General features: G+C 44.4%; 1 protein-coding gene and 1 long non-coding RNA gene across 3 annotated transcripts; one reads left to right on the forward strand and one right to left on the reverse strand.

Moving 5' to 3' along the window:
- Positions 1–1,342: 1,342 nt before the first annotated feature.
- Positions 1,343–2,128, forward strand: LOC139022920 (uncharacterized). The gene is made up of 2 exons (XR_011473992.1): positions 1,343–1,963; positions 1,996–2,128. It is a non-coding gene; the product is annotated as an uncharacterized lncRNA (long non-coding RNA).
- On the reverse strand, positions 1,777–23,363 carry LOC111950543 (alpha-actinin-3). Of its 2 annotated transcripts, XM_023968181.2 has the most exons (21): positions 23,076–23,363; positions 10,384–10,498; positions 10,108–10,227; positions 9,905–9,991; positions 9,641–9,728; positions 9,257–9,335; positions 8,322–8,403; positions 6,522–6,607; positions 6,269–6,361; positions 5,929–6,159; positions 5,662–5,809; positions 5,333–5,483; positions 5,038–5,146; positions 4,678–4,818; positions 4,387–4,569; positions 4,039–4,173; positions 3,589–3,768; positions 3,270–3,416; positions 3,109–3,174; positions 2,372–2,530; positions 1,777–2,246 (listed from the first exon to the last, which is right to left on the reverse strand). In XM_023968181.2, exons 1-21 carry the CDS (start codon positions 23,202–23,204, stop codon positions 2,088–2,090), a joined length of 2,688 nt encoding a protein of 895 aa, XP_023823949.1. In that variant the 5' UTR covers positions 23,205–23,363; the 3' UTR covers positions 1,777–2,087. The 2 variants fall into 2 exon arrangements, with proteins under 2 accessions (XP_023823949.1, XP_070290732.1); XM_070434631.1 differs by having other exon boundaries at positions 10,108–10,498; positions 23,076–23,301.
- Between the last annotated feature and the right edge of the window lie 1,341 nt (positions 23,364–24,704).

Raw genomic sequence — 24,704 nt, forward strand, 5'->3', positions numbered from 1 at the left:
GAGGCCATAGATTTTAATGCTTGCCGTGGTTTCAAGCAACAAAATAACTAGTTTGCCTTTTTTGAGATGTATTTCCTCGTTCATATGCTTTGGCACATTTTTATATTTGTCTTCTTTCAGTGGATCGGCAAGTTTAACTCCAGCTGTTCTTGTGGCTGTGTTGTACTTATTTTTTTTTCTAGCAGTGTTATGTGAAGCAAATTTCAGTGGTCATTGATATTATTGATATCATTTCCCTCAGTGGTCTTACTCCAAGTGCATAAAAATAAAAAAAACGGAGTTAAGTCAGTTTTGTTAAAGTAATATCAATTGATTATCTTATTTACAGAAATGTTGTGGTAATTGGACTCGTTTTTGCTAAAGCCTTACTGTTACTTTTGTTTGTGTGCGCACGCCCGAATGCTTGTGAATGTGTGCATAGCATGGGTTGTCATTGAAATAAACACCACAGAAATCTAGAATATTTGCAGACTTGTCTGCATCAAAGCTTGTGGTTGTTAAGCAAGTATTTTTATATGGTAYATGTACTATATATACTTTGCACTGCAGATACACCTTTGTCCCAATGTGCTTAAAGCAGTCATCTCACTTATTTTTGTTTAAAGATTGAAGACTTTTCTGTTTTGTCATTAAAGCGTAAAAGACGGAAACATACAAGGAATAAATAAAAAGGTCAATTAAATAAACTCAAGTGTATCTATAACTAAATGTATCCGCTTGTCATATTGTGGGTGGAGGACATGGATGAGATCTTCAGAACCAAATGCTCCTGTTTAAACCTTTGAGGGGCCTGTAAGCTGTTGTACCACAGATTCAAAGAGTACCACTAAGTATTGTCAGGAGTAACTGTTAAAAGACAAAAGATAGGGAGATTATGGGCAAGCTTAGGCTAAACGCAACTAACAAAAACAGTACATGAGGACAGTTGAACTCGGGCACTTTATTCAGTTGAGTGTCTGAGATGCCTTTCTACTATCCACCTGTAAAACTCTCCAACTTTCTGCTCCTCATCCTCATCATACAATGCATATGACACTAACATGTGTTCATTAACTGAGGAAATTCCAATGCACATGCATGGGGCGGCAGGTAGCCTAGTGGTTAGAGCGTTGGGCCAGTAACCGAAAGGTTGCTAGATTGAATCTCCGAGCTGACAAGGTAAAAATCTGTCGTTCTGCCCCTGAACAAAGCAGTGAATCCACTGTTCCTAGGCCGTTATTGTAGATAAGAATGTGTTTTCTTAACTGACTTGCCTAGTTAAATAAATGTTAAATAAAATAGCTTTATCTCATTGTCATGTTCTAGYGCATGCTTAACCTTAACTTAAGAGCTTTCCTAAAGCCTTCCCTACAGTTAGACTTGACCAGTGGAGGAAGAACAATGATATCTACTGCAGTACGTTATCCCTCCTCCTGTCAGACTCCTTATACTTGTATTCCCCCCCTACAGTCAGTTCTCCCACACACAAACATCCTGGACTATACCCTAAGATACTTCACACCTGCAAGTAGTGAAATTGGATGTAGTGATTTGACCTCAAACCTGACATTGACCTCACAGCTCAGTAGGACAGGAGAGTTGGATGGAACTAGTGACACAAAAATAGCATGCATCAGCGACATCTGACACCAAGTTCCTTCCTTAAAGTACTTTTTTTTTTTTCCTTCTCCAAAACAAAAGTCGCCTGAGTGAGTATGAGGGCGGCTTTGCTCCTAGTGCCTTAGTCAATGAGAAGAAGAAGCACTTTTTAAAAAGGTCCTGATACAAGTGCCTTAGTTTAACTACTCACAGTCTACAGTGGCCTTGCTGGGCCAAACATTGTGAATCATAAACTACAGACCGTGATGAATGTAGGAATCCTGATATTGTGAAAGTACACATTTGCTCTCTCAAGGGTTCTTGGTTGACATGACGGTTACTAATGAAGTTCAGGGCATCGGAGCAAAGCCTCCCAGTGAGTTGTGTGGGTGGTCTTGGAGTTGGGTGGGTGTACAGGTGGGTGGTCTTGGAGTTGGGTGGGTGTACAGTATGTGGGTATGGATGGGACAGGTTAAGGGGAACAGAACAGTAGGGTGTCTGGGTTGTGTTTATAAGTCGCTCTCTCCGTACAGGGCACTGGAGAAGGAGATGTAGTCCAGGGCGCCTGGGGGTGCGCCACTGCCGATGTAACTGGTCATGCGGCTGATGCAGTAGTCGGCCTGCTCTGGGGGCAGCTCCCTGCGCAGTTCTTCCACTGTGATGTATGTCTGGGAGGGGAGGACACAGGTCAACAAGGGTTATCAAGGGTCCCACCACCGACATCACAACACAACCAAAATCTGTGGCAGACTTCGCAGAAGAATAGGTGCAATAATGGTGCCGCCCAACTCACCTTGTCGGAGGCCAGGATCTTGAATGAGGCCATGACCTGATCGGCGGTGTCCGTCTCGGCCGTCTCGCGKGTCATGAAGTCGATGAAGGCCTGGAAGGTCACCACACCTGTGTTGTTGGAATCCACCAGCGTCATGATGCGGGCAAACTCCACCTCACCCTGGGGGACAGAGAGAGAGAAAGAGCGGGGAAGGAAGAAGTTATTATATAAGTACAACATAATTACTCACACAGAGAAACCATTGCCATTGTCCATTGCCTCAAATGACTGGGTCCTGAACAGTGTTGCCAACAATTTCAGTGAGCTCTGCTATTGGCTCCTTGATTTGTCTCTAGATAAAGTCACGGCACTAATTTGCCTTGTAAAAGCTGTGGTCCCCGGCATTGCGTTTTCAGCCCCTCTCCTCTGCCTGGTATAGCGTTTTCGCCCCCCTCTCCCGCTCCACACCCCYTCCATTTGTGCTTCTCTGCCAATGTGTATGCCGTTGCTGTAACTTCTGTTGCACAGACAGCTTCTCCCACTYAYTTGCGGCAGAATTGAGTGGAAAAAGGTCTCTAAATGCTGTCAAAACCATAGAAACCCCTCAGTGTCAAAACCCCCCTCAGCCTGAAAAGTAGAAGAATTAGTCGCTAGAATCATTTACCAATAAAAGTCACTGGAGGGGGTCTGAAAACTTGCTAAATATAGCGACAAAGTCGCTAAGTTGTCAAAACTGGTCCTGAAGCAGTCCRACTCACCAGATCGTAGCCCATGGAGATGAGACAGGCRCGGAAGTCGTCTGGGTCCATCATACCATTTCTCTTCTACAAAAAGGAAAAACAAAGATCACTAAGCCACATGKGCAGGAAAGGGATGTAACATTAAACGTAACCGATACCTAGCTCAAGCTCGGTCTTACCCTGTCAAAGTGGTTGAAGGAGGCTCTGAACTCGTTGAGCTGCTCCTGGCTGATGCCCTTGGCATCTCGGGTCAGGATCTGGTTCTCCACCTCGTTGATGGTGCGGGCGATGGTGGTCAGGAGCTGCTCCCAGCCCACACGCACATGCTGAGAGGAGGAGAGAGGAGAACACAGGATTAGAATCTGAAGACTTCACAGAGGTCTACAATACAGACAGGGAGAGGAGGAGAGAGTGGGGGGGGGAAGAGAGGAGAGAGAGGGGGGAGAGAAGAGAAGGTGGGGAGAGGGGGGCATAAAGATGAGAACCCCGTGGCAGTACCTCCATGGTGTAGTTGGTGTGCTTGTTGTCAAAGATGAGGGACTCCTGGCTGAGCTGGTGGTCTCCCTCCAGCTTGTCGATGTTGCACTTGTAGTTGATGATGTTCTGCTCGTACTGCTTCAGGTTGCTCATCTGTTCCTCCAGGGAGCCGGCGATGTCCACAGACACGTGGCTGATCTCCTACAGGAGGAAAGAGGGGCTGTGGTTAGAGTACAATGACTATTCATCACCATTCATTAATTTCATTTCATTTATTCAGCCAGGATAGCAACTGTTTTAAAAGGGAGTCACGGGTTCCATAGGATCAAACCAAACACACACATCACATAAAAAGGTGTGTTAATACAGGATTCGTTGACTTGGTCTTGAGAGGATATGCTCGAACACTCATAAAACAGATCTGGAATAATCTAATGAAGACGTGAGTTTGAGCTGTGGGGTATTGGTTACCTCCATCTTGGTCTGGATCCAGGGTCCGATGATGTTGGCCTGGGCAGCGAACTGGCGCCTCAGCCTCTCGTTGGACTGCTGCCTGGCCACCTCCTCCTGCAGCATCTGATCCCTGAGGGGCACCAGGTGTTTCACCTACACACGGCAGATAAAGGAGAGGCAACGTTGACRGACAACAATTGATGACTGGACCTGGAGCTTGACGCACCCTGATGGATCAGTGTTGAAGTTTGAATGATAACCAAAGAATCGTTGCATTGAGTTTGCTTAAWGCTCGTCTCTAGAACGAGAGGGGTCAATCGCTCTCCCTGAGCAGACAATATCAAAAAGAGATGGACATGTACTCACAGCATCCCATTTGTCGGTGATGTCCTGGGGRGAAAGGTTGGTGTAGGGGTTGACTCCTGACAGCTTGATGCCGTAGGTCTGAGCGATCTTCACGATCTCATTCTGGATTCCCATGGTTGCAACGCGCTCCTTATCAGCCTCTGGCAGGGTGGCCTTGAACTGGTCATGGGCTGTGATCAGACTCTGAGGAAGAGGAGGAGCAAAGGGAACGATGAAGAGGAGGAAGTGAAGGAATGATAAATGGATGTAACAAGGACCCCCCCCCCACCTATCATGCCCTCTGCCTCCTACCTGGATCTCCTCAATACTGTGCACAATGAACATGTCCTGTAAGTCCTCCATGGCTCCGTCCATCCAGTTGTTGAAGGGGGCTGCTCTCTTGGCGAACTCCAGGTACAGCTGGTCGATGGTCTCCCACAGCTTCTCCACACGCTGAAAAAACACACACACACACACAAGCCAGTCGGTGTTAAAACCTGGTAATTGAGGTCATCCCAGAATTGTATGGAGGCTGAATTATTATTATTTATTTTTTTATAAAAACTTCCGAAGCCTATTTACTGGAAGTAAGGTAGGTTATATAGAGGGTAGGAATGCACGGTGTTATGTGGAGGTGAGAAACAGGGTAATGCCTGTCTGTCTCCAGGGTACCTCCAGTGAGTCTCTCCTCTTCTGGGTCAAGGTGCCCAGGTTGTCCCACTGGTCACAAATACCCTGGCAGCGGGCGTTGATGGTGACGGCGTCATGATAGTCCAGCTCACTAGGACATGAAGTATATGAGATTATGAGCTAGTATCGGAGTAATTTCAGACCAAAAGAGGAAGGGGGATTTTCTTCCTTTTCTCTCACACACTCACTCTCTCCCCCCATCTTTATCATTCGATCAGTCTTTCAGTCTGTCTGTCTCTCAGTGGCTCTCTTTTCCCYCTCTCTCGCTCTTTCTTACTTGAGCTCCTGGGCGATGGCAGCAATCTGCTCCACTCTGTCCTGGTGGGCGGCCAGGTCGCTCTCAAACGCCTCGTGCTTCCTCATCAGGGCACGGATCTCCATCAGTGAGGCAGACTCATAGTCCTTCATGGACAGCAGCTCCACCTTACCTGAAGGCCACAGAGAGAGACACACCCACACTGACTAAAACGCAAGTAGAAATCCGTTTACACCAATTACACAAAGTTCAGAGCAGGTATTTTACAACCTAAACAAAACACAAACCCTCCACTTGATTTGAGATAATTGAGAATCTCCCCTCTGCTCTTTCCATTTCCATCCCCATACCTGAGGTCCAGGACTCATGCAGGGAACACTTCTGCTTGAACTTCTCAGCCAGGTGGTCCAGCCTCTCCAGGCGGCGGATCTCAGTGAGCAGCCACTCCTCATAGCCCTTCTCTACCTGCTCCAGACCCTTCCAGGCATTGGCAATGTCCTGAGGGGAGACAAACCAGGGGCTCAGTGAATGAGAACACGACAGACAAGGGACCATATGACTGTAATGAGAGTGAAAGGGCGAGTTAACGGGAGGGGTGGCTGGGGGGGGGAACGTACCGACACCATCTTGCCCTCGGAGGGCATGAAGGCGGGCCTGTTGCTCAGCCTCAGCTTGGTCTGCAGGGTGTTGAAGTTAATCTCCAGCTGACACTTCTCCTGCACCTTGGGAGGCTTGTGGACGCGACGGTAGTCACGGAAGTCCTCCAGCTTCTGCTGCATGGCGCGCATGGTCTGCTCGGCCACACGGTTCTCCAGCCAGGGGATGGTGCGACGGATCCACTCCAGCAGCTAAGGGGAGAGGGTAGTACCGAGACGCATCCACTGAAGCCATCTTAACACAAGGACATTATTTGGAATGGACCGAGAACAGGCCAAACTAAAAAGGCTGCCCACCCACCTCACTGGCCAGCGTCTCATACTCCTCCATGAGCTTCTCGTTCTCCTGGTTGACAGCCAGCACCTTGCAGATCCTGTTGGCAGCCGTCTCAGCCTAGGACACAAGAACAGAGGTCAGGGAGGATGTCCAGGCTGGATCTCTAAGGGGAAAGGCTACGTAGTGGTGGTCAGTGAGGAAACCTCAAACTATAAAAAATTAAGTGAGTCGCACACTCCATATATAAACTCCCAGTAATTTATTGGGAAAACCTCACCTGCTCGGCTCCAGCGAAGGCATGATAGAAGCAGGACACATAGGTCATGATGGCCTTCTCGTCGGGCTTTGGGGTGTTCACAATATCTCAAATGGAAAGAAAAAGTCTAAATTATTGCCATAGATATCCAGAGAAAACATTTGTTTCTCATTTTGGTTCAGACAATATGAGCGCTTATGAAAATGTGTGCTTTTTGTCAGCAGCTAAGATCCATCTTAATAATGATACAGTGCATTTGGAAACTATTCAGACCCCTTGACTTTTCACACATTTTGTTAGGTTACAGCCTTATTCTAAAATTTGAGATTTTATTCTAAAATCAATCTACACACAATTTCCAATAATGACAAAGCAAAAACAGGTTTAGAAAAAAATATATATATACATCACCCTTTACTCAGTACTTTGTTGAAGCACCTTTGGCAGTGATTACAGCCTCGAGTCTTCTTGAGTATGACGCTACAAGCTTGGCACACCTGTATTTGGGGTGTTTCTCTCATTGTTCTCTGCAGATCCTCTCAAGCTCTGTCAGGTTGGATGGGGAGCGTCGCTGCTCAGCTATTTTCAGGTCTCTCCATAGATGTTTGATCGGGATCAAGTCCGGGCTCTGGCTGGGCTACTCAAGGACATTCAGAGACTTGTCCCGAAACCACTCCTGCGTTGTCTTGGCTGTGTACTTAGGGTCGTTGTCCTKTTGGAAGGTGAACCTTCGCCCCAGTCTGAGGTCTTGAGCTCTCTGGAGCAGGTTTTCATCAAGGATCTCTCTGTACTTTGCTCAGTTCATCTTTCCCTTGATCCTGACTAGTCTCCCAGTCCCTGCCGCTGAAAAACATCCCCGCAGCATGATTCTGCCACCACCATGTTTCAATGTAGGGATTGTGCCAGGTTTCCTCCAGACTTGACACTTGGCATTTAGGCCAAAGAGTTCGTTATTGGTTTCATCAGAACAGAGAATCTTGTTTTTCCATGGTCTGAGAGTCTTTAGGTGCCTTTTGGCAAACTCCAAGCAGGCTGTCATATGCTTTTTACTGAGGAGTGGCTTCCTTCTGGCCACTCTACCATAAAGGCCTGATTGGTGGARTTCTGCAGAGACGGTTGTCCTTCTGGAAGGTTCACTCATCTCCATAGAGGAACTCTGGAGCTCTGTCAGAGTGACCATTGGTTTCTTGGTCACCTCACTGACCAAGGCCCTTCTCCCCCGATTGCTCAGTTTGGCCGGGCGGCCAGCTCTTGGAAGATTCTTAGTGSTTCCAAACTTCTTMCATTTAAGAATKATGTGTTCTTGKGGCCTTTAATGCTGACATTTTTCATTTCCCTTCCCCAGTTCCGTGCCTTGAGACAATTCTGTCTCAGAGCTCTAAGGACAATTCCTTCGACCTCATGGCTTGGTTTTTGCTCTGACATGCACTGTAAAAACTGTGGGACGTTATGTAGACAGGTGTGTGCCTTTCCAAATAATGTCCAATCAATTGAATTTACCGCAGGTGGACTCCAAGTTGTACAAACATGTTAAGGATGATCAATGGAAACAGAATGCACCAGAGCTCAATTTTTCGAGTCTCATAGCAAAGGGTCTGAATACTTATGTAAAATAAGTTAATTTTTTTTTTAAATACATTTGCTAAAATTTCTAAAAAGCTGTTTTCGCTTTGTCATTATGGGGTATGGTGTGCAGATTGATGAGGGAAATGCATAAGGCCGTAACGTAACTAAAACGTGGAAAAAGTCAAGGGGTCTGAATACATTCCAGATGTGCTGTATAACTTAGATTCTTGGAGTCCTGTAGGAAAGGTTGTTTACCTTCTGCATCCAACATCTTGGGGATGTCCAGGTACTTCTCTGCCACCTCGAAGGCAGTGTTGAGATTGCCCATGGGGTCATCCTACAGATGCACACACACAAAACACACACACAAAACACAGTACTCGGTGAGTAAGAGGCTAAAGACCAGTAACAGTTAAAGCAGACAGGATGCACTCATAGCCATTCTGAACTACGTTGGCAGCTCGCTTTCCATTCACCATGTCAGAAATACTGGTTGGAACACGGTCTGTTCAAAAGAAGACGTTGTATCATTGTACTCCCTGGCGAAAGCAACGCTGMCGAAACGTGTCAGAGTTTTCAAATCTCTGTTGCGTTGAACATAATAAATTGTAATGATAAGCCGTTTGATTATATGAATGGTGCCTTGGTCCTTGTTTTTTTTTGTTTCATGACGTTTAAAGATAATATAACTAAGATTTTGAATTAGTTATCATCATAGTCCATCACATTGTAATCACGTCTGAAGCCACTCCATGCATTATTGCCATTTTAGTCATTCTCTCCTTAGGAAGATGATGCTGGATMATTTTAAGGTCTGTTGTTGTGTCAATTCATATAAAACATGCACTGTTTTAAAGAATAGTAAACTGAACCAACTCGAGCAGGTATTCGATTGTTACTTCAAACCAGTGCCTTAACAGAATCGGTCCGTCAGTAATGTTAGCCAAAGCACAGTTCAGTTGTCTATGCCAGTTCCTCCATCCTCACCACTGTTCATTTAGAGAACAAAGAGCTTTTAGAAGAATCAAAATKACCAAGAAATACATTACAAAGGTTCAGACTACGGGCGTGGACAATGGTGCGGGCTGTTTGAGTGATGTTTGTGTGGGCAAGTGGAGAGACTGGCTGAGTGTGGACCAGAGAGGKGCGGACCAATCATGCAGGGATGTGGGTGGGAAGAGTGACAGCACCTTGCGCAGTTTGGAGTAGTCAATGAGGTCAGGTCTGTGTCTGTGGATGAGGGCACACAGTGCCAGRCCATCCTTCCAACTGAGACACAGACCCAGGGAGAGAGATAGATGGAGAGAATGATATACAAATCAATCAAAGACGAAAAGGAGGAACAAAAGAGATGAATGCATAGGATCTGTGAAAGAGGTAAACACAGGATGTGTGAAGGAGCGAGGAGAAAATGTGAAAGTGTAATAGTGAGATGAAGAATCTCCTCTAACAACTGCGCAGATTCAGAACATTCCGGATTTAAACCATGACTAAAACACATATCAGTGACTACAGAATGTATGTGACATGTTGTGAGCCAGCTATGTGACCAGAACAGATTAGTGGCTGCTCACCTGATGTGGAAGTTCTGCACATTGACATTCCTGTAGGGGGCAGTCTTCCTCTGGCACCACAGCAACAGACCCTCCTTAGCAGAGGTCTCTGAACACACACAATGAYGTAAGGTAGGATTTTTTTATTTAMWTWWWWWAAAATCCCTTTATAGCATAGAAATAACCCTAAGCATGAGAAATGCCTATTGCATATGTCACATATATGAATGACGAATTGTWARGKKSYYMRRRGGKKTTGGCTTTGTGTCTTTGAAGAGTKCTCACCCTCTACAGAGATGTCCTGGATGGCGAAACGCAGAATGATGGTCCAGATCATCCCCAGGGTCATCTTCACATTACCATCCACAATCTCTGCCGAGGTCAAGGGTCAGTTAGATCGGACGATAGAGACATAAGACGTGGAAATACATTTGCAGGAAGTAGACGAGTACTATGAGAAGATAAGGGTTTCGGGGTGCGAGTCTCACCCTCGGCACCGATGGACACCAGCTTGACTCCCTTGCTGCAGATGAAATCCAGGGCCTTGTTCACGTTGGCGATTTTGTGGAAACGCATTTTGCCTTTGTCTGGCTTGGGAAGCCTTTCACCTGCACATTCACAAACACACAACAAGGACACATTGGTTAGCGTTAATGTAAGTGAATGGAAATTGTGAAATGTATTTAGACATTTCACCATGCAGAAAGGAGTGAAACGCCAATGTTCCACAGTAATTGAGCCCTCTGTCTGTAGGCTCCAACTACCTGAGATGACCTCCAACAGCAACATGAGTTTGAGCCCATTCCTGAAGTCCTCCTCAATGTTCTCAATCTGTGTGCCCGCTTTACGCAGGTGAGAGTTGCACCAGGCGGTGAAGGTCTGAGAGAGCGACGAGAGAGAGTGTGTGTTAGAATACTTCATAATATTTTGKGCCAAAATCCATTATGCTTCACTTATGAAAGGCCTTTAACAGGCCATGTGTGTCTTTTCAGGGGTCATGGGTCAACATATCTAAGTTACTACTGATCCTACTTTGGTTACTTCAAATTCTAGAAAAATACTCAACTTGAAAGCTGCAGTACACAATGATCTCATATAAAATGAGACACCATCTGTCATAACCAATGTAGACTGTGTAGAACAGTATAACAGACTTGCAAGCTAAAACTACACGTACAACAACCACCCCTTCGGTATGAACGTTATTACACAAAGACAGAGTAAAACTATGCTGCATAAAAGTCAAGGTAGTTGGGAACATATTTCCGATGTCCCAATAGCATGGCATCAGGTTTATGAACTGATATACAAAACAGCATCAATTCGTTCTTTTCAATTGAAGCTATTATGTGAAATCCTCGCTATAAAAAGAATGCTCAGTGTATGGGGCATTGAACAGTCAGAGCGGTGCAGACTCTGCCACGCAGAAACAGAATCAATAGATCATCCCTCTTGGTACTGTCCATCGTTGGCTTGTTTTTGGAATCAGGCCCAGGAATGGTTGTGGTTGGACCTGCCAACTGTATTGTTGGGGGATTTGAAGGACCACAGTCAGTCAAMAGGAAATATCATTGTGCTCTTGGGTAAAGGTCAAGGGTCAGTTATTTTTGGGGCAATTTCGGCAGAAATGTTGCAGATGGGGAGAATCAAGTCCCTAGTGAGACACCATGGTAGAGAATGGAGGGATGTATTGAAAGAGGAAATGGTAGAAGGACCATTTACTGGGAAATATGGGTTGATCTGCATCTGTCTGAAGGTTGGAATTAATACATACACACATGCACAGTATAAATGTTTGAGGACCTCCAAATCAGGGGTGAGGATGGATGTGATTATTGTATGCTTTGCGTCGTTATTCATATTTTGTTTTCTCGCTGTAAACGCTGGTACTGGTGGTTATGGGTGCGCTCGCTTCCGTGCCCGCCCGGGCGTTGGGCGGGGCTCGGTCCTTCTCGCCCATGGGCAATCCCTTCGGCCGAGGGCTTCGCCCTGCCGGTGTCTCGGGGCGAGCCCACCCACTGACCAGAACACCCACTGATAGGAGTGGCCATTTGTATTGTCGAAAAATATAAATCATTGAGACAAAAAAAAGGCACGGGGTAAATGATACAGTATTCCCATTCATTTATGAGTACGGGATTTACCTATTTTTCTAAGACTGTGATATAGCTTTAACACATTTTGAAGAATACATAGTAATGGGATACTATTTTGAACACATGACAATGTGATGCAGAAGCTGCTGAGGCAATACAACGCAGAGAACACAGAGTCTGCGGGAAGGACTGAACCTAGAGTGAAGCCGCTGGAAGTTGTGAAGACCAAATCGGTTTTGCATTTATCGACGGGCTTAAGAAATAGATAAAAACACAGCATGTGCCGTTTTCCATAAACTGGAGTGGAGTGAGAGATCGTGAGAGCGAAATGGAGAGACTGAAGAATGCTCAGGCCCAACGTAATTTGATTTAAAGCTGGAAGAGGAGACTCTTCCGCAGCAGGTGTCTACCCCCCAAATCACCCTCTACTGCCATTGATGTCCAATTTTAGACCGGGTTGGAGGAGGGGGAGAGAAGGAGGAGAAGGAGTGGGTGTAGGAGGCTATATCGGGTAGCCAGGGGACAGCTGACAGCACAGCATTCCTGCAGCAGACACTCTCAACCAACAGTGTGGGGAAGGGGAATGCTGGGGAAAAAAAGAGAGGGGGGGGGTGATCTTTTTGAACAACTCTCAATGTTAGATTTTCAGTAACACCTTTATCTCGCCCACTGGGGATTTGGGATGGGATAGTACAACTATTAACCTTTTTAAAATCAGTGAMAGGCAGTGACCACTCTTGCAAAACCTCTTTATTACCGGTGAATTCATTCAAATGAAAATACCTTCGTATGGATGCTGGATCAACTCCTCACGATCATTATGTTTAATTTACTTGTAAAAGGAATAACAAAAAATGCCAAAGAACTCTGGAAAGAATATTAACATGGAATGGATCTCTTGTGTATGACACGGGTAAAAAAAGAAAGAAAAAAAAGAAAGACATTAGCAAGAAACAGACTTGGACCAAAGAGGCATTCATACTGACACAACAAAATGGCCGATCCCTACCCGACACCTACCTTGTTAAGAAATCTCTAGACTAATTCATAACCAGTGTTGAACTACAACTTTACTGAGTTCTGAGCTCGCTGGGGGGGGGTAACTCATGTCCAAATATCTATTGCACATAAAGCCAGAATAACAAACAAGGCCTCACTACAAGATGTGTGTCTCAATGACCTGCTTCTAAAGCTGAACCATTAAACATTACAAACATAACACAAATTCCCATACCGGCACACCACRCCATTCAGTAATTGAGCAACTCTTTCTCTAGCTGAGAGTAACTGTACCAAGCCACGACTATATTACTAGCACTTGTATTAACACTAAGGTGTTAATACAACTTCCAGGCTAAACCATCCTTCAGAAAAATGCTAAACTGAGCATTGAAGCAAAGAAACTCCACCGGAAACCATGCCTGTTGCCGACACTGAGGGCAAYAGCTTCTCCAACGTATTACCTTACACCAGAGGGAACTATGGGAAAAATACAGTAGCTATCATTGTGGAGCCCTGTTGGTAACATTGCGGGTCTTTAGTCCTGCCATGTCATCCTTCCAATTCTCGTTCCTCACTTGAATGTGAGGAAGCCTGGGAAACGAGGCTAGGTATGGGGCTAAGGCCAGTGAGAGACTGTGGCCTGGGCCTGGCACGCCAGGGAGCTGGGCTGGCACTGGGATTAGCACCCTCCACAGGCATGCAGRCCTGAGTCACTGGGTCATCTGGCAGGAGCCCACCTGCTCTCTACTAACCATTGTTGTTAGTGGGGGTGTTTCCGTGTAAAAAGCCCCATGAGCAATAACATGTGAAGTTCATAGGAGTGCATCAAATTTGGTGTCAAATTAAAGCTAGGAGTGTATTTTTTAAATTACGGCATATATACATTTTCCCAAAATGTTCCATCCCAAAAATGTGGAATAAGCAAAGGCTTTGATTTCTTGTCAGATGGAAAAGGGGTCTTAGAAAACATCTACCAGAAAAAGTCTTAAAGGGTATTAGAAATACATCAAAACACAATCATGTTGAAGTAAAGACCCCTGACAACTAATAACATTTAAATATATAAAAAAATATATATATATATTGCCTAGTGTCTTGTCATTCTGGATATTTTCTAATTTCTCTCCCTCATGGGGGAGAATAATGAAAGTTCACAGAAGTAACAAGTAAGAGGTAGACCTACCAATTAGTTTGTGTTTTTACTGATAATACATCATAAACCCAAGTGTTAAGGGATTAAAATGCCTCATTCTGTTCGCAAATTGGTAACAGAATGACTGCAACTGAATTGGCTACAATGAGAATTCGTAGTAGTCCCAAACCACAGTTGGGTCACCTGCTACTGTCCTCCCTWCCACTGGCCTACTGTTATGCTCAGCTCATAATTTATTTAATTTGCTTTCTGTCGCGTGGTGGTCAAAGCAAGAGTGTGAAATCAGTCTGGACAACCCTCTCCGGTCTCTCTAGTTAATGTCACCTCTCCCGGCTCTTACTGACACTTACTAACAAACCCTCTGACCCATTGCGCACCGACTGACAGCGGACTCCCATGGATGTTAAAAAGTAGTTGTAAAGACTTGGTTCTGCTCTGGACCTACAGGATCTGGTCTTGTTTGAGGACGGAGCTCTTTAGAATAATCCCCAAATATGCAAAGAAGGATAGAAAACATTTTCTACCTTTGTGTACCTATTCAGGATACATCACCATGAAGAAAATGAGATTCATAATGATGTATTTCTGTATAGTACAGATCAGGGACCCATAATGTCATTCTGTTACCGGGTGTTAATCCACTTCACTTACTRTAGTTCAATAACCCAAATAGATTTTTTTCAAACTCAAGGTGTCATATAGCTGACACCCCATTCTTCCTGCTGACATCTTTGCCTCTCAACTCAGAGTAGATATTTCACCAAGTTTCGTGAAAACGTGAGGGAGATTTGACTGTCATTCTGCTACCAAACCTTACATCTGCAATGTTCTTCGAGTAAGTGTTTATTGTACAATTTTCTGTGGAAATTGTTCAAAGTTGTCCTTGTGCATATAGCTGCATGGTTTGCTTAACTTTGCAATCAATGTTTTTTGTTTGGCAGAGTGTTAAAGTGAAAAATGGGAGTCTCAGCGTCATTCTGTTGAATTGCCTTGTGGGTAAGAATACGGGGCCTGCACGCTTAATACAATGGCATGGCACACGTAAGCCTGAGGGCTCAGACAGAGGAAACAGATGGGAATCTGCACACACAAAGAAAACATCAGCACACAAACACTCATGAATATCTACAGTAGCTGGACACACAGACTCATACACATGAGGTTATATAGGCTTACTGTACACACACAAACACGCCAATAATTGATTTCCATTCAAAATCATATTTTCCCTAACCCTAAACCTTAACSCCTAACACCTAACTGTAACCCAAAAYCTAACAACTAGGCTTAAAAAAAGCCTTTGGTCTCATTGGGATGTGGGAAAGGTCTTCAAGAAGGAGAATTTTCCTTGTTTTACTATCCTTTTGGACACTTCTGGGGATTTCCGATACTCAAGGAGAACAATACAAGCCCACACATGAAAAAAGTGACATTTGCTTACACTTTTACCAAAACACTTTCACAATGTTTTATAGCATATTGTAATGAAACAGCAGGGAGCAGGTCTCGAACCCTCGACCTTCTAGCCCGAGGTCCGGCGCGCTATCGACTGTGCCGCAAAAGCATGCTCAAGCGGCAGAGTCGATTTCCGCGCTTATAAACCCAGGGTCGTTACACTTTTTTTAAAGCATGCTCAAGCGGCAGAGTCGATTTCCGCGCTTATAAACCCAGGGTCGTTACACTACTCCCTCCTTTCAAAGAGCGCGTCCTCGCGCTAGCTTGCGACTTTACGTCTTACAGGAACRCGCTCACCGGCCAAGCACACGCACTGTCGTGGATGCGAGGTCCGATCACTTCTGACACCAGTGTAATGAAACAGGCAGGGAGCAGGTCTCGAACCCTCGACCTCCTAGCCCSAGGTCCGGCGCGCTATCGACTGTGCCGCAAAAGCATGCTCAAGCGGCAGAGTCGATTTCCGCGCTTATAAACCCAGGGTCGTTACAATATTAAGAGCAACAAAATATACTTCTGAGTCTGGCCTTTAGCTAAATAACAGCGGTGTCCCCAAAATCACTACATTTCAAAACTCCCATCATGCAAGAAATACAAGAGGACCGTTACACATCAGCATCAATATTTCCCCCCAAAATATATTGTATGTACTGCCACCATTTCCATGACTACCAATTACCTGGGAGTTGCCAGCATATAATGAACACTTGGTTGCCAGTCCCTTTCTGCTTGAATTGCTATGCTAGCACTACTCTAATCCACAATTCTCTATTACTGCCCAGATCAGTTTAAGAATTGGAATCCTTGTCTATGGTCTTTTTTCAATAGTAATAACACATACTATAAGACATTTTTACATTTAAGTCATTTAGCAGACGCTCTTATCCAGAGCGACTTACAAATTGGTGCATTCACCTTATGATATCCAGTGGAACAACCACTTTACAATAGTGCATCTAACTCTTTTAAGGGGGGGGGGTTAGAAGGATTACTTTATCCTATCCTAGGTATTCCTTAAAGAGGTGGGGTTTCAGGTGTCTCCGGAAGGTGGTGATTGACTCCGCTGACCTGGCGTCGTGAGGGAGTTTGTTCCACCATTGGGGTGCCAGCAATAAGCAATAACATTGCAGTGTGTTTGTGTTTAATATGTGTTTCACAACTCTTGTATCAGTGTAAATTACTATGGTAATATGAAGTGGACTTCCAAAATATTCAGACCCCTTGAATTTTCCCACATATTATTACGATACAGCCTTATTTGAAAATGGATTAAATCGTTTTTCCACCCCCTCATAAATCTACACACAATACCCCATAGTGACAAAGCAAAAAAAAAAAAAGGTTTTGGGAATTTTGTGCAAATGTATAAAAAAAAACTGAAATATTACATTTACATAAGTATTCAGACCCTTTAGTCAGTACTTTGTTGAAGCACCTTTGGCAGTGATTACAGCCCCGAGTCTTCTTGGGTATGACGCTACAAGCTTGGCACACCTGTATTTGGGGAGTTTCTCCCATTCTTCTCTGCAGATCCTCTCAAGCTCTGTCAGGTTAGATGGGGAGCGTCGCTGCACAGCATTTTTCAGGTCTCTCCAGAGATGTTCGATCGGGTTCAAGTGCGGGCTCTGGCTGGTCCACTCAAGGACATTCTGAGACTTGTCCCGAAGCCACTCCTGCATCGTCTTGGCTGTGAGCTAAGGGTCGTTGTCCTGTTGGAAGGTGAACCTTCGCCCCAGTCTGAGGTCTTGAGCAGGTTTTCATCAAGGATCTCTCTGTACTTTGCTCCGTTCATCTTTCCCTCGATCCAGACTAGTCTCCCAGTCCCTGCCGCTGCAAAACATCCCCACAGCATCATGCTGCCACCACCATGCTTCACCGTAGGGATGGTGCCATGTTTCCTCCAGACATGACACTTGACATTCAGGCCAAAGAGTTCAATCTTGGTTTCATCAGAACAGAGAATATTTAGTTTCAAATGGCCTGAGAGTCCTTTAGGTGCCTTTTGGCAAAATCCAAGCGGGCTGTCATGTGCCTTTTACTAATGAGTGACTTCTGTCTGGCCACTCTACCATAAAGGCTTGATTGGTGTAGGGCTGCAGATGGTTGCCCTTCTGGAAGGTTCTCCCATCTCCACAGAGGAACTCTGGAGCTCTGTCAGAGTGACCATCAGGTTCTTGGTCACCTCCCTAACCAAGGCCCTTCTCCCTTGATTGCTCAGTTTGGCCAGCTCTAGGAAGAGTCTTGGTGCTTCCAAACTTCTTCCATTTAAGAATGATGGAGGCCACTGTGTTCTTGGGGATCTTCAATGCTGTAGAAATGTTTTGGTACCCTTCCCCAGATCTGTGCTTTCTGTCTCGGAGCTCTACGGACAATTCCTTCAACCTCATGGCTTAGTTTTTGATCTGATATGCACTGTCAACTGTGGGACCTTATATAGACAGGTGTGTGCCTTTCCAAATCATGTCCAATCAATTGAATTTACCACAGGTGGACTCCATTCAAGTTGTAGAAACATCTCAAGGATGATCAATGGAAACTGGATGCACCTGAGCGCAATTTCAAGTGTCATAGCAAAGAGGTATTTCTAAAAGCTGTTTTTGCTTTGTCATTATGGGGTATTGTGTGTAGATTGATGAGGATTATTATTATTATTTTGATTCATTTTAGAATAAAGGCTGTAAAAGTAACATGTGGAAAAAGTAAAGGGGTCTGAACTTTCCGAATGCGCTGTAACCACAATACAACAAGAGATGATTAGTCACACTCTTAGCTCCTCACCAAAGGCTTTGGCAAGAGTTGTAACCAGGCTGAAACTAAACCATGTATGAGATTAAATGAAAGTGTAGGGATCCATAAATCACAACCTAAAGCACAAAAGAATCACGTCAAATCAAGGGTCTCTTCACCACCGCTGAGTTAAATGTAAGACATCATTTAGGTGTACAGCCAACAGCATGCATGGAATATTGGTTTGTTTGCAGCAGTAAGGGTCTGTGTTATGTTGGTACCACAGTGTCATCTCTGAGGAAGGAATGAGAGCATCCCCAAAGCATGCAACATAGTGCCAATTGTTCCTTATTAACACAGGTATGCCATGCTTGTAGTGAAGTCTTTGAGGTGAGTTGTTGAATGATTATAGTTCCTGTTCCACACCCCTTCTTGTATAGGTTTGGTTCATGTTAAGTGTAATAAACCCATTATATAGACTGAGTACTAAGCGCCAAGTGACTATCAAAATGCAACGGACATCATCTATCCTGCCCGAATCTCCAAGGAATGATCATTTCTAAAAACGTGGGGGAGGGCAGCACCCATCACTGCTATAATGATAATCCCATCCCTACACAGTTATGCTATACCACATTACATGTCAGACCGTATACAAGAGGTCTAACTTCTCGTGGACTGACTACGCAATCGAGAAACTGACCAAATTGGGTGAGATTAGAGTTCGGAGTTAACCGAGGTTACAAAATGCCTAACAGAAAAAGGTAACCACCTACAAGTGCCAGTCTGTTCGTGCTATCATGCCAACTCCCTGTCACTCATTGTTATGTTTGGCTTGACAATGACAGCAATGGCGTTGACAAGAGCACAAACAGATCTGGGACCAGGCTAATTACTACTGCATAATAACTTACAGCATGTCAACTAGTGTGGCGCCCCGGCAGCTCATTGAGTCAGCGGGCACTGCATGTATGTCTGGCAGCATTTGAGAAGGCTGCAGAAACTCCATTGACTATTTATAACTGCTAAATGGCTAACGTCAGCATCATTTGTAGGCCTTCTGGTGTCGAAAGTACAGTGAGTCTTATGAGACTGTACAGACATATGGAGACGTCCATGCAATTATGGATGATGCAACGTTGTATCTAGTGAAAGACAAGGATTTGTAAAATGGCACTCACTTAACAAAAACAGATGAACCAAAAGCATTATGCAACAACGTAGCATTGGTACWACTACAAGCAGTACATTTTGCATCTCATTAGACAGAAACCACACGAAAWACAATACATCAAAATTCGGGCGTTTACGCTTATGGAAGACAAAAATCAGTGAGTGAGACAGTGAGAATTTATGACGCCTGTCCCACTTTAAGAGTGAGGATCCAATTTCAGTCCTAACAGAAGGACCCCCCTCTCCCTAAAACACCTAGGACATCAAGCATGCCYCATTTCCCAAATCCCACCACTGGCCACTGCTAGAGCAGCAAACATAGCTGTAATAATGACATCATCAAGGTCCATTCACAGTGACATGGTTACCCTCTGGTGTCCCACGTGTGTACAAAGACCTTGTTACCTTTACACAGGAAGTTTCATTTGATCTYAGTTGGTCCAGTTTGGAGCTGCGGGTCAACAGAGATCTTTTGGTCAAAGATAATTGATTTATCATAAAGATCCCTTTACCTGAATCTGATAGATTTTCCCAGACTAGTTAAATCTATAATGATATCCGTAATGACAGTGGATTATATGGGACATTGGAGACAGTTAGGCCAACACCTACATAATATAAAGTATTTGCATGACATTAGCCATAAATGGGCACATTTACAGTGTTTTGGAATACAGAAGACACTCGTAAGAAAAGGTTACAACAGAGTTCTGTGTAGGCCCTTGACTGGCATTTGGGGGGGGGTTGAGGAGTTCGTTGGAAATGCTAGCACCAAGCAAGCTTGGGATTTAAAAAAAAAATTGGGGCTCTTCTCTGCCATCGTGAGTTATGTCAACATTCTGGACACTTGCCTAGTGTAAAGTAAGRCCTTTGCCATGTACACTTGCCTTGCAATTGTAAAGCAATTAATATAAATGGGGTCATCAGAAATACCTGTGTGACCTCGACTCCTGACACCGATAACTCCCCACCCCCATTGGCCTACTGGGCCACACCAGGCAGTTTATAGAAGCTGCCCTACAAGGACCCCTCTTCTGGAATAGCAACTGCCATTTGATCATACTGATGGCTTTCTCAGCCACCTCCCTCCACAGCCTGTAAGAGGCTCCCCCATCTTGCCCCCACACCCTCCCTCCCTCCAGACAGAGTCAGCCCCCATAATTCCCTGCTATTCTTTCAGAAGGTAGAAAAACGGCTCAGATGAATGTAATTCATGATTTCACAGTCACATAGTTTGAGTTACCCTTGGGAGAAAATAAATAGATATGACAGGTGAACTAGGCGAGACAAGATACACCTGATGTTATAACCATTTCCACGGGTTAATAATAGATCGCGATGACCATAGGAAGTTGTAATTGGTGTATTTGGCTGTAATTCATTGCTAGCCAGGCTTGTAGTTCATTGCAAACAGGTGGTGACACTGGGTCAGGACCACCCAAAAGCATTYACTGCATTCCATCATACTGTATCAGGGTGTTACAATATTCAATGACTACGCAGTGGAGGCATGGAAAGCCAATTGATAACTACGCAATAAGACATTGAGATGGTATGGTTTTAGAGGCTGGTAATTTCACACAGCAATTAGTGGACTATAATACACACATCCCACTGGTTCATGTGCTGAAAAAAAGATAAGTGATTGAAACTTGATCAGAACATTTAAGCAGTTGTGGTTTCATAATTTATCACCTGACAAACATCCATACAGCAAAAATGTTTCAAGTTTCAAGTATTACGTTTTAATGTCACRTGCACAAGTACAGTGAAATGACTTCCTTGCAAGCTCTAAAATGTAATATTGTGTGAGCAAAGCAATATAACCCAACTCCTTCAGAGACKCTTAAAGGAGTAGTTCACTATTTTACAGCTTGATGTTAGATGGTTCCTCACTTTGGAAGWAGTGTATGGGCCAGGAGAAACTGTAGTCCATGGTTCAGTTCTTTWAACGTCCACTACAAACKTCAGCTAAGTTTAGCCACCACAAGCTAATAATCAATTCAAGTGATGGGGGCATGTGAGCGTTTTCTTTTTAAAATGGCCAAATTACCTTTAAAGATGCACTATGCAGAAATCTGGCTGCTAATATTCGAATGGTTTGCCTAATTTCAGTTGATGTGACAAAACAAGCAGTCATTGTGTAGAGAATCATTGTACCATCTAAACTGCTGTGAAATATCTTTTCCATAACCAAAAATATTGTATTTKCAGCTGGTRTACAAAGCCGAAAGTAAAAGAAGCAAAAATTAAACWTAGAAATAGCACACAGAACAGATYTACCGCTTCTTAGACTTGCTTTCAATGAGAACGAAAGATCTATAACTGTCAGCGTGCATTACGCCCGGCCCGCMACAGGAGTCACARGAACATCTCTGCCGGCCAAACCCTCCCTAACCCGGACGACGCTGGGCCAAATTGTGCACCKCCCCATGGATCTCCCGGGCGGGCCGGCTGCGACAGAGCCTGGACTCGCAACCAGGATCTCTAGTGMCACAGCTAGCACTGCAGTGCCTTMAACCACTGCGCCACTCGGGAGGCTTGGCAAACAGATATCTAACAGGTGGTAGGTAGGTAGACAGACAGACACAGACCGTCCTGTGGCAGTCAGGGCCCAGAGACCAGAGGTAGGATCAGACAGCCCTCCATAAACATTGATTAGGTCTAATCCCTAAACCACACCCTGGGTCAGGGGAACACCCAAACACGTGTTACATCATCAACCATAAACCTAAAATAGATTAAAGGTGTAGATGTACATACATAGTATAATACAGGAATATGTACTTTTCTCCCCAAGAATTTCCATAGGCTTATGTGAAATAAGTTCGCCTGTACAGTCATCACCTTTGTTCTTCAGTGTTTGGCGCAAACAATCCCTAAGCACTTGAAGAGGACCTTCCGGTCAGATGTCTGCACCCCCCCAAAAATTGTGAATTCGAATTCAGCATGATGGTTGTTCCAGAGAATTAAAACCTTATTTGCTGTGATACTGACAAACATACAACGGCATAGTGGCACAGTGAGGCTCTAGAGGTTTTTACTTTAAAAAAAACGTAGGGCCCTTAATGGATAAGTCCACCATGGTATACTCTCATAAACCCCCAGAGAATGATGAAGAAGCAAAGCGCTAGAAGTAGCCGTGGGATTGATGCGCTGAAGGGACATGATAGAAAGGGCGAGGTACAGGTTAAGTATTTATAGTTCATTAGTCTATTTGGAGGTCTGAAACGCAGCAAGCGCTCTTGCCACTTCTACGTCTCACCGTCTTGGTGTTGCCATCTGTTGCGGTCTCTCACTTTGCGTTCTCTGAAATATAGAAACTGTAAGACTGATGGGAAACCAAATGTAGCCTACCCCGGTCAATGACAACTATCTGGGATACTAGGGATGTCCCTACCCTACCTCTTTGAAGTTGACATTTAAMATGGTTAAGGTAAGGACTAAGGTTTGGTAGGGKTTATGGTTAACGGGCAGGGATGTCCCAAGGATCCCAGATARCACTGACCATTAGAAAGAGGTTGAAGTATAAACTGGTATAATTATGTGCAATCAATCTTCCCAAATCAAACAGGTGATTGAATGACCAGTAGTGAATTAGATCAGTGAGAATGTTAACCGTCCCCAAAATGTTATTGTGCATGCAATCATTTACTCAATGAGTTCACTGACAACTCTTTACATATCCACAGAGATCACACTAACCATGTTACTCCCTGCAGGCTACATAGGCCCCTATTATGAATATTGAGAATAAAGTCTTAACGTGATATCAAGACTGAATCGTAATTTTCCATAATGCCATGCAACCTGTAGGCCCTCAATTAATATGACCCGATAAAAAAAGTATTACCTTGCGTTGCTGTTTCTCCCAGGCAGGATCCAACAGAAGGTCCCTGTCCCAATCATCCTCTTGGGTCATGTAGATTTGCTCCGAAGTCATGTAGGAGCCATATTGCACCTGAGTTTCGATTGCTGTCATTTCGCTGTCTCCTTTGGGAGATGCTTATCCCCTCGACCTAATCAATGTAATTTGCACCTTTCAACTCCTAARCCCGCAATCTTGTAGGGACACTTTCTGTGGCAAAGAAAGCTGCGCCCGATTTCAGATTCCTGCCTATAGATGCTACTCCCACCGCACGAAGTAAAGACGGCACTCCAACCCCTGGTCAGAGGCGACACACGTGACAACAACCGGTTAATTACGACTGACTCGACGTGAGGCTATTAATGACACACCTAAAAGGCTATAGGCATAACTACAGGATGTCCAGAGGTGCATATCCGTGTCTTTACGCCTCTTGCAGATGTATCCATCTATGCTACGCTGAACAACAACATCAACATCAACATGTAAAGTGTTGGTTCTAAGTTTCATGAGCTGAAATAAAAGATCTCAGAAATATTCCACATGCACACAAAAAACTTCTCAAATGTTGTGCACAATTTTGTTTACATCCCTGTTCGTGAGCATTTCTCCTTTGCCAAGATAATCCATCCACCTGACAGGTGTGGCATATCAAGAAGCTGATTAAAAGACATGATCATCATTACACAGATGCACTTGTGCTGGCCACTTCAGTTGTCACTAAACACAATGCCACGGATGTCTCAAGTCGAGGGAGCGTGCAATTGGCATGTGGACTGCAGGAATGTCCACCAGAGCTGTTGCCAGAGAATTTAATGTACATTTTTCTACCATAAGCCATCTCCAACGTTGTTTTAGAGAATTTGGCAGTACTCCAACCAGCCTCACAACCACAGATCATGTGTATGGCCTTGTGTGTGTGTGTGTGTGTGCATGAGCGCTTTGCTAATGTCAACGTTGTGAAGAGTGCCCCATGGTGGTGTTATGGTATGTGCAGGCATTAGCTATGGACAACAAACCCAATTGCATTTTATCGATGGCAATTTCAATGCACAAAAATACAATGACGAGATCCTGAGGCCCATTTCATTTAAGGTATGTGTGACCAACATACACATATCAGTATTACCAGTCATGTGAAAATCATAGATTAGGGCATAATGAGTTTAATTCAATTGACTGATTCTCATATTATGAACTGTAACATCTTTTAAATTGTTGCATGGGTTCATATTTTTGTTCAGTATAGAATGCATGACTTTTCTACAGATCAATATGCGTCACTTTGGCAACATTTACACAAGCAGCCCAATTCAGAATTTTTTCACCCCAGTAATTGGTATTTAGACCAATCATATCAGATCTTTCACCTCAACCTCTTTTTCCAAGAGCTGACCTGATCGGCCAAAAGACCAATGCGTGAAAATAAGATCAGAACTGGGCTGCCTGTGTAAACTCAGCCAAATAAGTGTAAGATATAGGATACATTYCCAATGACATTATTTATTGTAGCCATGTGTGACAGGGCCGGTGGGCACTGCCACTAACCAGGCGTTGCAGGCTCAGGGTAACAGTCCAATATGAAACGCTTTAATCCACATTCACCCTCCGCAG

Source organism: Salvelinus sp. IW2-2015, linkage group LG23 (assembly GCF_002910315.2).
Source record: "Salvelinus sp. IW2-2015 linkage group LG23, ASM291031v2, whole genome shotgun sequence".
NCBI lineage: Eukaryota > Metazoa > Chordata > Actinopteri > Salmoniformes > Salmonidae > Salvelinus > Salvelinus sp. IW2-2015.